The 15,319-nt window shown below is 36.5% G+C and overlaps 1 protein-coding gene across 1 annotated transcript; it reads left to right on the top strand.

The window, feature by feature from the left end:
* Positions 1 to 12,763: 12,763 nt before the first annotated feature.
* Positions 12,764 to 13,702, top strand: LOC128047762 (olfactory receptor 6C68-like). The gene is given in 1 exon segment (XM_052640129.1): positions 12,764 to 13,702. A coding segment is annotated over 1 exon segment (939 nt).
* The last annotated feature ends 1,617 nt before the right edge of the window (positions 13,703 to 15,319 follow it).

Raw genomic sequence — 15,319 nt, 5'->3', positions numbered from 1 at the left:
GGCACAAACTGTTACAGCACGGCTGGGAAGTTCTGATTCATCTGATATATTCCCTGGATATTGCACCTTCAGATCTCAATTTATTTCCATCTTTACACAACCTTCCCAATGGATAAAATTCCAATTCCCTGGTTCCCTGGAAGACTGTAAAAGGCACCTTGAACAGCTCTTTGCTCAAAATTATCAAAAGTTTGGGCAAGATAGAATTATGAAGTTACTTGAAAAATGGTGGAAAGTAGTGAAACAAAACAGTGAATATGTTATTCAATGAAGTTCTTAGTGAAAATGAAAATGCGTCCCGTATTTTTTGCTTAAAAACAAAAAACTTCTTGGCCAACACAATAGTATTAAATGTTAAATAACAAATAGTGAAATAGGATTTACAACATAAGACTTGCAAAGATTGATATCCTTGAATTTGTATACAAATGTCTTAGAAAAGCATAAGGAGTCATATTAGTTCAAAAACAGTGAAAGGACCATAACACCCTGTTCATAAACAAAGCATAAATTATCAATAAATATTTGAAAACTATGATTATTGGCAATTAAAAATGTGAATTAACATGAAAAAGTATGATCTGGATCATCATTTTGCAAAGATTTAGTACCATGAAGATACTTCCTTACCTTGGTATTATTAATGCACCTCCTATCTCATAGGACTGTCCCAGTTCCTAGGTGTATTTGTTAGCTTTTGTTTTGCTTTTCTATATTATCATATTTTACATTCATTAGTGATTTTTAAGTATAGTCATCAAGGACACTTTTTTCTTTTTTTTCAAGGACACTTTTTTCTAACTTTGTTTACCTTACCTGTTACAGGTTGACCACATAAAGAAAGCATCCTCAATCATATCGTTAATGAAACTTTTCAGGGAACCATTCTCTGCTAAAAAATTGTTGGACCAGAACATCAACTTCTCAACAATCAGAGAATTTCTGATTTTCTTTTGCCTTTTTACTAGTCTTTCCTTCTATCTAACTCTTCAGATTATATAGAAATAGTTCATTTTAAAATTTAGACTCATACTGTCATTCACAGTAAATGCTACACATATGGATATAAAAATTGATATTGCCTGTTTATGCATTTCCATTGCTGTCTTTGAGTGCAAGTGAGAAAGAATCACTAGACTATATTTATGTCATTACTAACAATTCTTGTTTAATTGTGAGACTACGTGGGGAGAAAACAAAAACTGAAGCCTGAATGACAGACTAAAATGTAAGTATGTGTATATTTCTCAAATCAATATTTTTCTATTCTGAAACTTGGAAAACTAATTCCTATAAATTTCCTAAGGATACATACAAGCATTTATATATAAACATATAGTTATATGTAAGATATATATAACACGTGCTTTTTTTTTAAATTTGGGTAGTTCACAGGATGTGAGAAATTCATTTCAGTTCTTAAATGTCATCATGAATGTCTCTGGGCCTGTGGCAAATGAGGAAGTCTCTAGGCCTATCTTATAAATTGGTTAAGATGGGGACAATAGATGTTATATTATACGTAAACACACACACACACACACACATAAACACAACCTCGAATATATAAGTAAATCTTATATACAAATGAAGTGCTTGTATATAACATCCAGGTAGGCAATTTTTTTTAATGCATTCTTATGATCTCTTATAATTAGTGTGGTATGCTTTGAACATTTATAGGCAGTGTATCATCATTTATGTTTGGACTTTGGCCTATCATTTTGTTACTTGCTATTTGTTCCCATTGCTGTTCATTCTTTTGTTTCTCCTTTCCTGCATTCAATCGAATAATCTTACTCTTCAATTTTAATTTATGTAATTTATACAATGTGCTTTTTACTGTATCACCTCTTACAAGTTTGTACATGGTCTGTGAATGATAATCTACACAGTGAACACTTCACAAATGACTTGGAAACAATATTTTTTGTTTCCAAGTGATTACCACTGGGGGTAGAATGTAAAAAACTTTTTTGCTTTTACACTTCTACTTCTCATGACAGTTATCATTTATATCTTGGCTATTTACATTGACAATCACATCAGATAATAACTATGATTTTTGCTCTCAACAACTGTATGAAAGGACTTGTATCATACAGGCTTTTTCCTGTTTTTCAGTGTTTGATAGAAATATACAATTAAATCACCTGAGGCTGCAGTTCTCTTTGTTGGATGATTTATGTACCTGTTTACTTTAATATTAGAGATAGGGATATATAGGTTAGATATTTCATCTTGAATTAGCTTTGGTAGACTGTATCTTTCATAGCATTGATTCATTAATTTAAGCTGTCAAATCTACTTTGTAGAGACATGATATTTTTCTGTTTTTATATATGCATAAACTGCAATGATGTCATACCTCACATTGCTGATAAATTTCACCTTTTCTCTTTTTTCCCAGACCAACCACAATAACAGTTTATCAATATTAGACATCCTCTCCAAGAATCAGCTTTTGATTATATTCATCTTCTCTCTTGTTTCTCTTTCCCATTTCTCTGATTTTTTTTTCTTTTTTTGCTTATTATTTCTTTTCATCTGTTTGGATAACTTTTCTTTGACTTTATTACATGTAGATCATATAAAACATCAAAGCTGGTAATGAGAAATCACACAGTCATAACAACATCCATCTTGTTGGGATTTACAGAGGACCCACAGCTGCTAGTTCTGATTTTTGTCTTTTTATTTCTTACGTATGTGATGAGTGTTACTGGAAATCTGACCATTATCATTCTCACATTCATGGATTCTCATCTTAAAACACTTCTGTATTTTTTCTTCAAAAACTTTACCTTCTTAGAAGTCTCATTCTCAACAGTGTGTATTCCCAGATTCCTGTACAGCATATTAAGTGGGGACAATACCATTACTTGTAACACCTGAAGAAGTGAAGTGAAATTTGTTCAATCATGTCCAACTCTTTGAGACTCCATGGACTGTAGCCCACCAGGCTCCTCTGTTCATGGAGATCTCCAGGAAAGAATACTAGAGTGGGCTGCCATTTTCTTCTTCAGGGGATCTTCCCAACCCAGGGATCAAACCTGTGTCTCTTGCATTGCAGGCAGATGCTTTATCATCTGAGCCATCAGGGGCTTAATGCCTGTGCTGGTCAAATATTTTTTGCTCGACTCTTTGGAGTCACAGCATTTTTTCTTCTGGCAGTCATGTCCTATGACCACTACATGGCCATCTGTAAACCCCTTCATGAACAGTAGAGTCTGCATCATCTCTGTGCTCTGCTGCTGGATCTCTGGGTTGATGATTGTCATCACACCACTCAGTATGGGCCTCCAGCTAGAATTCTGTGACTCCAGTGCCATTCATCATTTTGGGTGTGATGCAGGTCCCCTCCTAAAGATCTCAAGCTCAGATATATGGTTCATAGAATAGATGATTATAATCTGTGCGGTGGTGACATTCATCATCACACTGAGAGGTGCATTCATCATTACATTGACAGGTGTTTTTCTTTCATATATATATATATATATATATATATATATATATATATTCAGTTCAGTTCAGTTTCTCAGTCATGTCCGACTCTTAGCGACCCTATGAACCGCAGCACACCAGGCCTCCTTGTCCATCACCAACTCCCAGAGTTTACCCAAACTCATGTCCATTGAGTCAGTGATGCCATCCAACCATCTCATCCTCTAGTGTCCCCTTCTCCTGCCCTCAATCTTTCCCAGCATCAGGGTATTTTCAAATGAGTCAGCTTTTCACATAAGGTGGCCAAAGTATTAGAATTTCAGCTTCATCATCAGTCCTTCCAATGAACACCCAGGACTGATCTCCTTTAGGATGGACTGGTTCGATCTCCTTGCAGTCCAAGGGACTCTCAAGAGTCTTCTCCAACACCACGGTTCAAAAGCACCAATTCTTCAGCACTCAGCTTTCTTTACAGTCCAACTCTCATATCCATACATGACTACCAGAAAAACCATAGCCTTGACTAAATGGACCTTGGTTGACAAAGTAATGTCTCTGTTTTTTAATATGCTGTCTAGGTTGGCCATAACTTTCCTTCCAAGGAGTAAGTGTCTTTAAATTTCATGGCTGCAATCACCATCTGCACTGATTTTGGAGCCTGAAAAAATGAAGTCAGCCACTTTTTCCACTGTTTCACCATCTATTTGCCATGAAGTGAAGGGACCAGATGCCATGACCTTAGTTTTCTGAATGTTGAGCTTTAAGCCAACTTTTTCACTCTCCTCTTTCACTTTCATTAAGAGGCTCTTTAGTTCTTCTTCACTTTCTGCCATAAGGGTGGTGTCATCTGCATATCTGAGGTTATTGATATTTTTCCCGGCAATCTTGATTCCAGCTTGTGCCTTGTATGTATCTCCCTACAAACTTCCCTGAAAAAGTACATTTAGTTACAACTCTCAAAATTGTATACCTATAATTCAGAGTCAGCTTACAGGAGTATACACCCTATTCCTCCTGATTTCTAGGTATGGCCAACTGTATGAAATGCTCATCATTTGGCTAAACTCTTTCATGTGCCATAAATGTAAGACTTTGTCCCTGAAGTTAACAGTTTGTCTCAGGTGCTATTTTGCTGAGTCATCACAAGTGCAGTCTACCCTGGATTCACATAAAGGTAGTCTTTCATTTCTGAAAACAAAATTTCATATAAAAATTATATGTTTATAATTAAATAAAATTGTCATAGATTGTATGTAAATGGTAGATTACAAGTTTTTACAGATTTAGTTATGTATTTGTGGTTAAGGGGAAAAATCTCTGCCACTACTTTTATAACATAATTTATGCTGGTAATTACTATGTCATTTTTTTCCTTTTTATGTTCGTATTTTTATAGTATCCATGAGTTGTTTAAAGAAAGTGGATAAAGGCTTGTTATGCCTATTTAATTGCTTTAGACACTGTAAAAAAAATCAAACATTTTATCATTTGACTTTTCCTGCAACATCACAATGTGTCTAATGCTATTGTCGCATTTTCTTGTCCTCAAGGGCACTGTTCTCGCTGCTACCTTGTGGAAAGTTGATTGCCAAAACTTATATTAACATTCCTTAGTGACTTTTAAATGTGAGCCTCCATGGACACTATTGTTTGTTGATTCTATTGACTCATTATATGTGGGATACATGAATTAACTAGCTATAACACTTGGTGCCAAATACGTTTTCCTGACCAACAAGTTCATCATATTAACTACTCCTAATCAATTGTTCTCCCATGTTATTCCTTTACCCTTTTAGAAAAGACATTCCTTTATTTGAACTAGCAAGAGAAGAATATATATTCTCAGTGTAAAATGGCACAGTGCCTCTCACAGAGGGAGCTCTGTATGATATAGTTGGTCTCTGAGCATTTTCAGGGATTTCCTAGCTGAATGTGATTTCCTGAGAAAACAGAATTCACATGTCTCCTCTAGCATATTCCTGTTCAGCATGTGTATCGTTATGAGTATCTTCAAATAAACTGTCAACAGGTGCCATGAAATAACTTAATGGTGACAGGGTAAGTATGAAAATCTTTGCTCCTTCAGTCATTTACACACTATGCGTGCATGTTTTCTGGAAGAAGGTGGATGGGGAATGTCATGATAGATTTCTGTCTCTAAGCAAAGTGTCAGATATTTTTAATCGATATTTAAATTTTTTACTGGAGTACAGATTCACATTGTCATGTTAGTTTCAAGTGTACAGCAACGTGAATCAGTTAACTGTGCTCATTGTGTTCAGTGGCTCAGTCATGCCCAACACTTCTGAAACCCCATGGACTATAGCCTGCCAGGCTCCTCTACATGGGATTTTTCAGGCAAGAATACTGTGTGGGTTGCCGTTTCCTCCTGCAGGGCATCTTCCTGACCTAGGGATCAAATCCATCTCTCCCACGTCTCCTACATTGATAGACAGATTCTTAATCACTGAGCAGTCTAGGAAGCCCTGAAACAGTTATACACATACATATATCCTCTTTTTATTTTAGATTCCTTTCCCATATATGCCATTACAGAGTATTGAATAGAGTTCCTTGTGCTATATAGTAAGTCCTTATTGGTTGTCTATTTTATATATGCTACTGTGTATATGTCAATCCCAATCTCCCAATTTATCTCTCCCCCTCCCTGTTTTAGACTTAAACAACCAACCAGTAAGGTGAATACTAATGTTAGTATTTGATGGGAATATCCCACAGTCATTTTTCTAGAATGATGGCCCCTAAAGATCATTAGCAAATTTGTTTGGGGAATAACACAAACACAAAAAAACACAAACACACACACACATCAATAGCAGAGATTTTTTCATTTTGTTAACCTTTTTCAAAATTAAAATGTTTTGTTAAAGTTAAATACTTAAAGTAGGATTTTGTGAATTCAAATATGTCAGCATAATTAAATATTTATCTATGAACAGCTGGATTCAGAGAAAACAATATATTGATTACTAAAGCTAAGATCATTTCAAGACCCAAGCAAATCTGAATCGTATATGCAGAGAACTACTGGGTGGTGAACTGCATTCATGAAAAGGAAACAAAACAGGGACACTCAGTGTGAGCTACAGTCACCATCAGATGACAATAAACTGTTCAAGAGGGTATCAACCTTTCATCCAACTTTATCTATACTGAGCCTCAATTAATATCCCTCCCTTTGATGGGGTCCATCAGCCACTGCACCTATAGTAGCAGAAGACAGGGTTTAGTTGCTTAAACTAAAGAGAAAGATCTGGCTCAAAGCATTGGAAACTAAGTTAAGACAAACACTACATGATGCCACATACATGTGGAATCCAAAAACAAACAAACAAACAAAAACACACCAAAAACTCCCAAGCTCAAAGATACATAGGACAGATTGGTGGATGTCAGAGGTAGGGTGGAGGCAGGGGAACAATGAATGAAGGGGCTCAAAAGATACTACCTTCATTTATAAAGTAATAAGTCCTGGAAACGTAATTTACAGCTGGGAGACTATAGATAATTATACTGCATTACATATTTGAAACTTAATAAGACAGTAGATTTAAAAGGTCTCATCACAAGGAAGGTATTTTAGGTAACTAAGTAAAGTGGTGAATGTTGGCTAGACTCATTATGATGATTATTTTACAAAGTATACAAACAATGAATTGTTATGCTGTACACCTTTAACTGAAATGGGGTCTTCCTGCTTGCCACTCAAAAGACATTAAATAGGCCATGTTAGTAGAGAGAAAAGTTTGTTTTATTTTGGATGCCAGTAACAAGGTGGGGGAATGATGATGCCTGTCCAAAGACTGAGTCCCCCTCACTGACCATCAGCTAGTTAGAGCTTTTATACATTGAGGGAGAGGGGCTACTGGCAGAAACAGCACAGTCAGCTCTGGTCACCAGTGATTTGGTCAGCATTATCTTGATTGTTTTAAGTACAACTAGTCTTCAGTTCCAAGGTTGGTTTGTTTCCATTTCCTTGTGGCTAATTCTTAGAATGTAGTGGCTTGTGTATGCCTACATGGCTGGTCATCATATAGTTACTTCTTCACCTGGTGTGGATTCAGTATTTGTAAGACAGCTCATGGGACATGGCTCAGAATATTATCCACAACCCCAGAGAAGGAACAAAATGTCCTTGACAATGCTTAATGACTGAACTATTGTTATTTGGTCTCCTTTGACTGTTTTCCTTTGTTTCTACATTTTCTCACTTCTCTTATTAAAACTTATTCATTGGTTAAAGTTTTTCCACAGACAAAAGGCAGGTTGAGGACATGAGGGTGAAGGACCATACAGTCCTGCTCTGTTTCACAGTTGACACTAATAAAGCTAAATATTGACTATACCTTATTTTTTTTAGTTCCTTTGGATCGGTTGGGGAATGCTAGGAAAACAACAAACTGTTTTGAAAATTATCAAATTTTTAAAAAAGAATAAAAAAAAGCTCTGGTAGTACATGTCTCAAAGCTTTTTGAAAGGAATATACTATAAACATAAGAAAGTGCATTACTCGCACAAGATCCATCTTGCATTTAATAAAATAAGAAAACTTGGAGCACTAAAGACATTACTTGCAAGTTAGAAAACTATAATTATCTATCAGTAAAGTGGAGGATATGTGAAAAAGAACTCTCAACTAGATTGATCTTAACCCAGAATAATACAGTCCTTAGTCCTCAGCCTTAGTATTTCTGGGGAGAAATATTGGGCAAACATGGAAGGATCAACATACTAACAGGAAAAAAAAGAATAAAATGGAAAATCAGACAGTTGCACTTTGTAATCTCTATCAGTTCTTATATTACACATTAATTGAGTGGTTGCATATAAACTGAGTGGCATACATTTAGTTTTTGTTCTAAATAGCCCATTTATACCAGTTGTAGCAACATAATTATTACAATTGTCTCTCTTTGCTTCTCAAGTCAACTTTGATGACAATAAATATTACAGTAACACTACCTTTTTTAAAAAAAATTAGCAATACAAATACTGTTCATGAAACCAAGATATTCAGGTAAATGCGCATCAATAATCAGAATGCAGTGATTCAAGCCTGGGACTCTGGAGTTGCTCTGTATGGCTACTTAATATCAGAAAACCTTAAAAATAAACTTTATCTCTCTGTGCCTCAGTTCTCCCACTTTAAAAGTGGAGATAATATACCCTTGGATAAGGAAATGGAAACCCACTCCAATATTTTTGCTTAGAGAAACCCATGGACAGAGGTGCCTGCTGGGTTACAGTCCATGGGGTTTCAGTCAGCCACAACTGAGCGACTAACATCTTAATATATCTCTTACCTCATCAGTTCAGTTCAGTTCAGTCGCTCAGTCGTGTCCTACTCTTTGCATCCCCATGAATCACAGCACGCCAGGCCTCCCTGTCCATCACCAACTCCTGGAGTTCACTCAGACTCACGTCTATCGAGTCAGTGATGCCATCCAGCCATCTCATCCTCTGTCGCCCCCTTCTCCTCCTGCCCCCAATTCCTCCCAGCATCAGAGTCTTTTCCAATGAGTCCACACTTTGCATGAGGTGGCCAAAGTACTGGAATTTCAGCTTTAGTATCAGTCCTTTCAAAGAACACCCAGGGCTGATCTCCTTTAGGATGGACTGGTTTGATCTCCTTGCAGTCCAAGGGACTCTCAAGAGTCTTCTCCAACACCACAGTTCAAAAGCATCAATTCTTCGGCATTCAGCTTACTTCACAGTCCAACTCTCACATCCATACATGACTACTGGAAAAACCATAGCCTTGACTAGACAGACCTTTGTTGGCGAAGTAATGTCTCTGCTTTTCAATATGTTGTCTAGGTTGGTCATAAATTTTCTTCCAAGGAGTAAGTGTCTTTTAATTTCATGGCTGCAGTCAGCATCTGCAGTGATTTTGGAGCCCCCAAAAATAAAGTCTGACACTGTTCCCAACGTTTCTCCATCTATTTCCGATGAAGTGATGGGACTGGATGCCATGATCTTCGTTTTCTGAATGTTGAGCTTTAAGCCAACTTTTTCACTCTCCACTTTCACTTTCATTAAGAGGCTTTTTAGTTCCTATTCACTTTCTTTCTCTTCACTTTCTGCCATAAGGGTGGTGTCATCTGCATATCTGAGGTGATTGATATTTCTCCCGGCAATCTTGATTCCAGCTTGTGCTTCTTCCAGCCCAGCATTTCTCATGATGTACTCTGCATAGAAGTTAGATAAGCAGGGTGACAATACAGCCTTGATGTACTCCTTTTCCTATTTGGAACCAATCTGTTGTTCCATGTCCAGTTCTAACTGTTGCTTCCTGACCTGCATATAGGTTTCTCAAGAGGCAGGTCAGGTGGTCTGGTATGCCCATCTCTTTCAGAATTTTCCACCTCATAAGATGGTCTAACTATTTTATAGATAACATATGTAATAGACAATTGCATAGAGCATAGAAAAAAACATAAGTATATAATATTATCAGTTCAGTTCAGTTCAGTCATTCAGTTGTGCCCAGCTCTTTGTGACACCATGGACTGCAACACGCTTACTCCTTGGAAGAAAAGTTATGACCAACCTAGACAGCATATTAAAGAGCAGAGACACTACTTTGCCGACAAAGGTCCGTCTAGTCAAGGTTATGGTTTTTCCAGTAGTCATGTGTGGATGTGAGAGTTGGACTGTGAAGTAAGCTGAATGCCGAAGAATTGATGCTTTTGAACTGTGGTGTTGGAGAAGACTCTTGAGAGTCCCTTGGACTGCAAGGAATTCCAACCAGTCCATCCTAAAGGAGATCAGTCTTGAATATTCATTGGAAGGACTGATGTTGAAGCTGAAACTCCAATACTTTGGCCACCTGATGCAAAGAACTGACTCATTTGAAAAGAACCTGATGCTAGGAAAGATCGAAGGCATGAGGAGAAGGGGACCCCAGAGGATGAGATGGTTGGATGGCATCACAACTCAATGAACATGAGTTTGAGTAAACTTCGGGAGTTGGTGATGGACAGGGAAGCCTGGCGTGCTGCAGTCCATGCGGTCACAAAGAGTCAGACATGACTGAGCAACTGAACTGAATCCAACCATCTCATCCTCTGCGGTCCCCTTTTTCTTACAAGGAGAAAGTGTCTTTTAATTTCATGGATGAAGTCACCATCTGTATTAACTTTGGAGCCCAAGAAAATTAAGTCTGTCACTGTTTCCATTGTTTCTCCATCTATTTGCCATGGGGTGATGGGACCAAAAGCCATGATCTTTGTTTTTTGAATGTTGGGTTTTAAGCCGCTTTTTCACTCTCTTGTTTCACTTTCATCAAGAGGCTCTCTAGCTCCTCTTCTATTTCTGCCATAAGTGTGATTTCATTACCATATCCTAGGTTATTGATACTTCTCCTGGGAATCTTGGTTGCCACTTGTGCTTCATCCAGCTTGACATTTCACATAATGTACGCTTTATATAATTTAAATAAGCAGGGTGACAATATACAGCCTTGACATACTCCTTCCCAATTTGGAACCAGTCTGTCATTCCATGTCTGATTCTAACTATTGCTTCTTGACCTGCATACAGATTTCTCAGTAGGCAGGTAAGGTAGTCTGGCATTCCCATCTCTTGAAGAATTTTCTACATTTTTTTGTGATCTACACAGTCAAAGACTTTGACATAATCAATAAGCCAAAGCAGATATTTTTCTGGAGCTCTTTTTGTTTTTCTATGACCTAACAGATGTTGGCAATTTGATCTCTGGTTCCTCTGCCTTTTCTAAAACCAGCTTGAACGTCTAGAATTTCATGGTTCACATACTGTTGAAGCCTGGCTTAGAGAATTTGGAGCATTACTTTGCTAGCATGTGAGATGAATGCAATTGTGCAGTAGTTTGATCATTCTTTGGCATTGCCTTTCTTTGGGATTGGAATGAAAACTGACCTTTTTAAGTGTTGTGGCCACTGCTGAGTTTTCCAAATTTGCTGTCATATTGAGTGCAGTGCTCTAACAGTATCATCCTTCAGGATTTGAAATAGTTCAACTGGAATTCCATCACCTCCACTAGCTTTGTTCATAGTGATGCTTCCTAAGACATGTAGTATTATTATTATACTTAATTTTATGGATATATGACTTAGATTAAAGTAAGTTCTAGGGAGATACATCATGAGTGCTTTATGATGGCTGCTGAGGTTCAAATCCAGACAATAAGTGTCTGAGAAATAAATGCAACATATAAAAGTAAAGGCAAAATGTGGATTTGAAAAAAATGAAAATGAAGGAAAGAGAGTTTCATGTTGAGGATATTCATCAACTTTTGTATTGAGTTTTTAACCATAATAGAGTATATAAATGTGCTTCAATCTGAGTGTTAAATGAAAGCATCAAGTATACCTTTTACATCCTTCAGCAGTTCATTCATTACACTCAGCATTACCTCACAATGTGATGAAGGGTGTAACAAAATAGCCAGACTGTACTGCACAGTGTTATCCAATGAGAAGATCCAAGATACAAGTAGTTAAGCTTAGACTAGAAACTTAAGATTACAAATGTAAATGTTTTAGAATAAAGACATGTTTTGCCATTATAATGAATTCTCAATCTTTAGAAAGCAAAAATTATGATTTAGAGAAAATCAAAAGTTCAAAATCCCAGGTGGCACAGTGGTAAAGAACCTGCCTGCCAATGCAGGAAACACAGAGGTATAGGTTCAATCCCCGGGCCAGGAATATCTCCTGGAGGAGGAAATGGAAAGCCTTTCCAGTTTTCTTGCCTGGAAAATTCTCTTGCCAGAGAATCCTGGTGGGTTACAGTCCATAGGGTCACAAAGAGTCGGACATGACTGAGTGAGCACACAAAATTTTATTTTAGGACTTTAAAATTTCCCAAATTATAAAGAAAAGGAATGAAATTGAAGTTAATATTTTTTTACTTTACCCTATGAGTTAAAGGAAACATTTGGCCATATAAAAATAGCTATAATATACAAAATGAAAAATTAATTTAATTAATATACCACCCAGGCTAAAAGTTAAATGTTTAATTAATTATAAATTAATTTAAGAGATTACTAAAGGAAAAGTTAGGCTGTAAATCAGCAATTTAAACATATTTAAAAGTTTCACTTGATCACTAGGTACAAATAGATGGGGAAACTCAGCTCATGTAAAACAAGAAATGTATTCCTTAGATCAACAAGTAAAGCCCATGGATCCTGGATGAGTCAAATAACCAAGAGAGTTCTCATCGTTGGCTGTTTTCATCATTGAATTCTGCAGTTCAAATCTCTCTGACATTTACTGGTAGGTTTGGCAAAATCCAGGAGTCAATAATGAGAAATCACACTGCAGTAACAGTGTTCATCCTTCTGGGACTGACAGACGATCCTCAGTTGCAGATTTTGCTCTTTATTTTTCTATTTATCACCTACATTTAGAGTATAACTGGAAATCTGACCATCATTATCCTAACTTTGGTGGATCCCCACCTTAAAACGCCCATGTATTTTTTTCTCCAAAATTTCTCTTTCTTAGAAATCTTGTTTACAACCACCTGTATTCCAAGATTCCTCTACAATATATCAACTGGGGACAGAGTGATTACCTATAAGGCATGTTTCATACAACTATTTTTAACCGATCTCTTCGGGGTAACTGAATTTTTTCTCTTGGCAGCCATGTCATATGATCGTTATGTGGCCATCTGCAAACCCTTGCATTATATGACGATCATGAGCAACAAACTGTGCAAAACAATGGTCATCTGCTGCTGGATGGCAGCACTTAAGACTATCCTCCCACCACTCAGCTTAGATTTTCATCTGGAATTCTGTGATTCAAACATCATTGACCATTTTGTCTGTGATATATCACCTCTCCTGAAGATCTCATGTTCAGACACATGGTTAATTGAGCAGATCGTTATAGCCTGTTCCGTACTGATCTTCATTATCACTCTTCTTTGTGTAGTTCTCTCCTACATTTATGTCATAAGGACAATTCTAAAATTCCCTTCTCTTCAACAAAGAAAAAAAGCTTTTTCTACATGTTCTTCTCACATGATTGTACTTTCCATCTCTTATGGCAGTTGCATTTTCATCTATATCAAGCCATCTGCAAAAGAAGAGGTAAATATTAACAAAGGTGTATCACTGCTTATTTCTTCCATATCACCAGTGTTGAATCCTTTCATATATACTCTGAGGAATAAGCAAGTTAAACAAGCCTTTGATGACTCACTCAAAAAAATTGCATTTCTCTTAAGAAAGTAAAATATATCTGTCAATAAGCCAAATTCAAAGATGCACATCTATCTCATTTTCACAAATTTAAGAAAGAACTTCATACTTTTTTAGCTTGTAAACCAATCAGGTTGACTTCAAAGCCATTTAATCATTAATTTTCCCTTCCATTCACTTACTGAAGAACTAATTATTGAACATTGCTCTATGAAGAACAAAATGTATCACTTTTAATTCTTTAACCAGACCTACCATGTTTAAGTCATTCCTTTTACCTCTTTTAAATTATATTTCCAGATATTTTATATTATTGGCATAGAGAAGACTTTCCTTTTTAGACTTATAATTGATATACACTATTTATTACCTTCAAATGCACAGTGACTCCATATTTTTATACATGGTAAAATCATCATCACAATGTCTAGTTATGATCAGTCTGTTGAGCTTCCAGATGTCAACATATTAATAAGAGATTATTATCTGCAATGTTAAACCACTATTGTTAACATCTTAAATGAAATAGAATAGTTACTTGAAAGATCAATATTACAAGCCTAACTCAAAAATAGAGAATCTTTCTTTTAGTACCTTTCTTTCTGTTTCAGAAATTAAATTAATATCTAAAAATCTTTTCACAAAGAAAACTCCAAAATCTTGTGAATGAATACTATCAAAAAGATAAATAACACATTCTATATAAATTGTTACAGAACACACAAAAAATAACACTTTTGGTTGCTTTATGAAATCCATGTAAACTTCATACAAATACCAGGCCAAGAAATTACAAGAATGAAATTGTAGATCAACACTCCTTATGATGACACATGCAAACATCCTTAACAATTTGCTATCAAAGCTCAATGATAATTGTTGTTGTTTTTGTTCAGTCACTCAATTGTGTCCAGCTCTGTGACCCCATCGACTGTAGCATGCCAGGCTTCCCTGTCCTTTATCTTCTCCTGGAGTTGACTCAAACCCATGTCCATTGAGTCAATGATACAATCCAACCACCTCATCCTCCATAGCTCCCTTCTCCTCCTGCCTTCAATCCTTCCCAGCATTAGGGCCTTTTCAAATGAGTCAACTCTTTGCATCAGGTGGCCAAAGTATTGGAGCTTCAGCTTCAGCATCAGTACTTCCAATGAATTTTCAGGGTTTATTTCCTTTAGGACTGACTGGTTTGACCTCCTTGCAGTCCAAGGGACTCTCAAGAGTCTCCTCCAGCACCACAGTTCTTCAGCTTTCTTTATGATCCAACTCTTATGTCACATAACTACTAGAAAAACCATAGCTTTGACTATCCAGACATTTGTCAGCAAAGTGATGTCTCTGCTTTTTAGCACACTGTCTAGATTTGCCACAGCTTTTCTTCCAAGAAGCAAGCATCTTTAATTTCATGGCTACAATCACCATCCACAGATACTTTGGAGCCCAAGAAAATAAATCTGTCACCATTTCCATTGTATCCCGATCTATTTGCATGCAGTGATGGGACTGGATGCCACGCTCTTAGCTTTTTGAATGACGAGTTTAAGCCAGCACTATAATTACCAGGTAAATGATAAATACCAGATAAAAATGACAACAAAACTTAGTAGACACTTTATAAAGGAATTACATGAACAGTCAATAGGAACTTGG

Source organism: Budorcas taxicolor, chromosome 5 (assembly GCF_023091745.1).
Source record: "Budorcas taxicolor isolate Tak-1 chromosome 5, Takin1.1, whole genome shotgun sequence".
Taxonomy (NCBI): Eukaryota; Metazoa; Chordata; class Mammalia; order Artiodactyla; family Bovidae; genus Budorcas; species Budorcas taxicolor.
The sequence above is the reverse complement of the archived record's forward strand: the minus strand, read 5'-3'. Positions and strand labels throughout refer to the sequence as shown.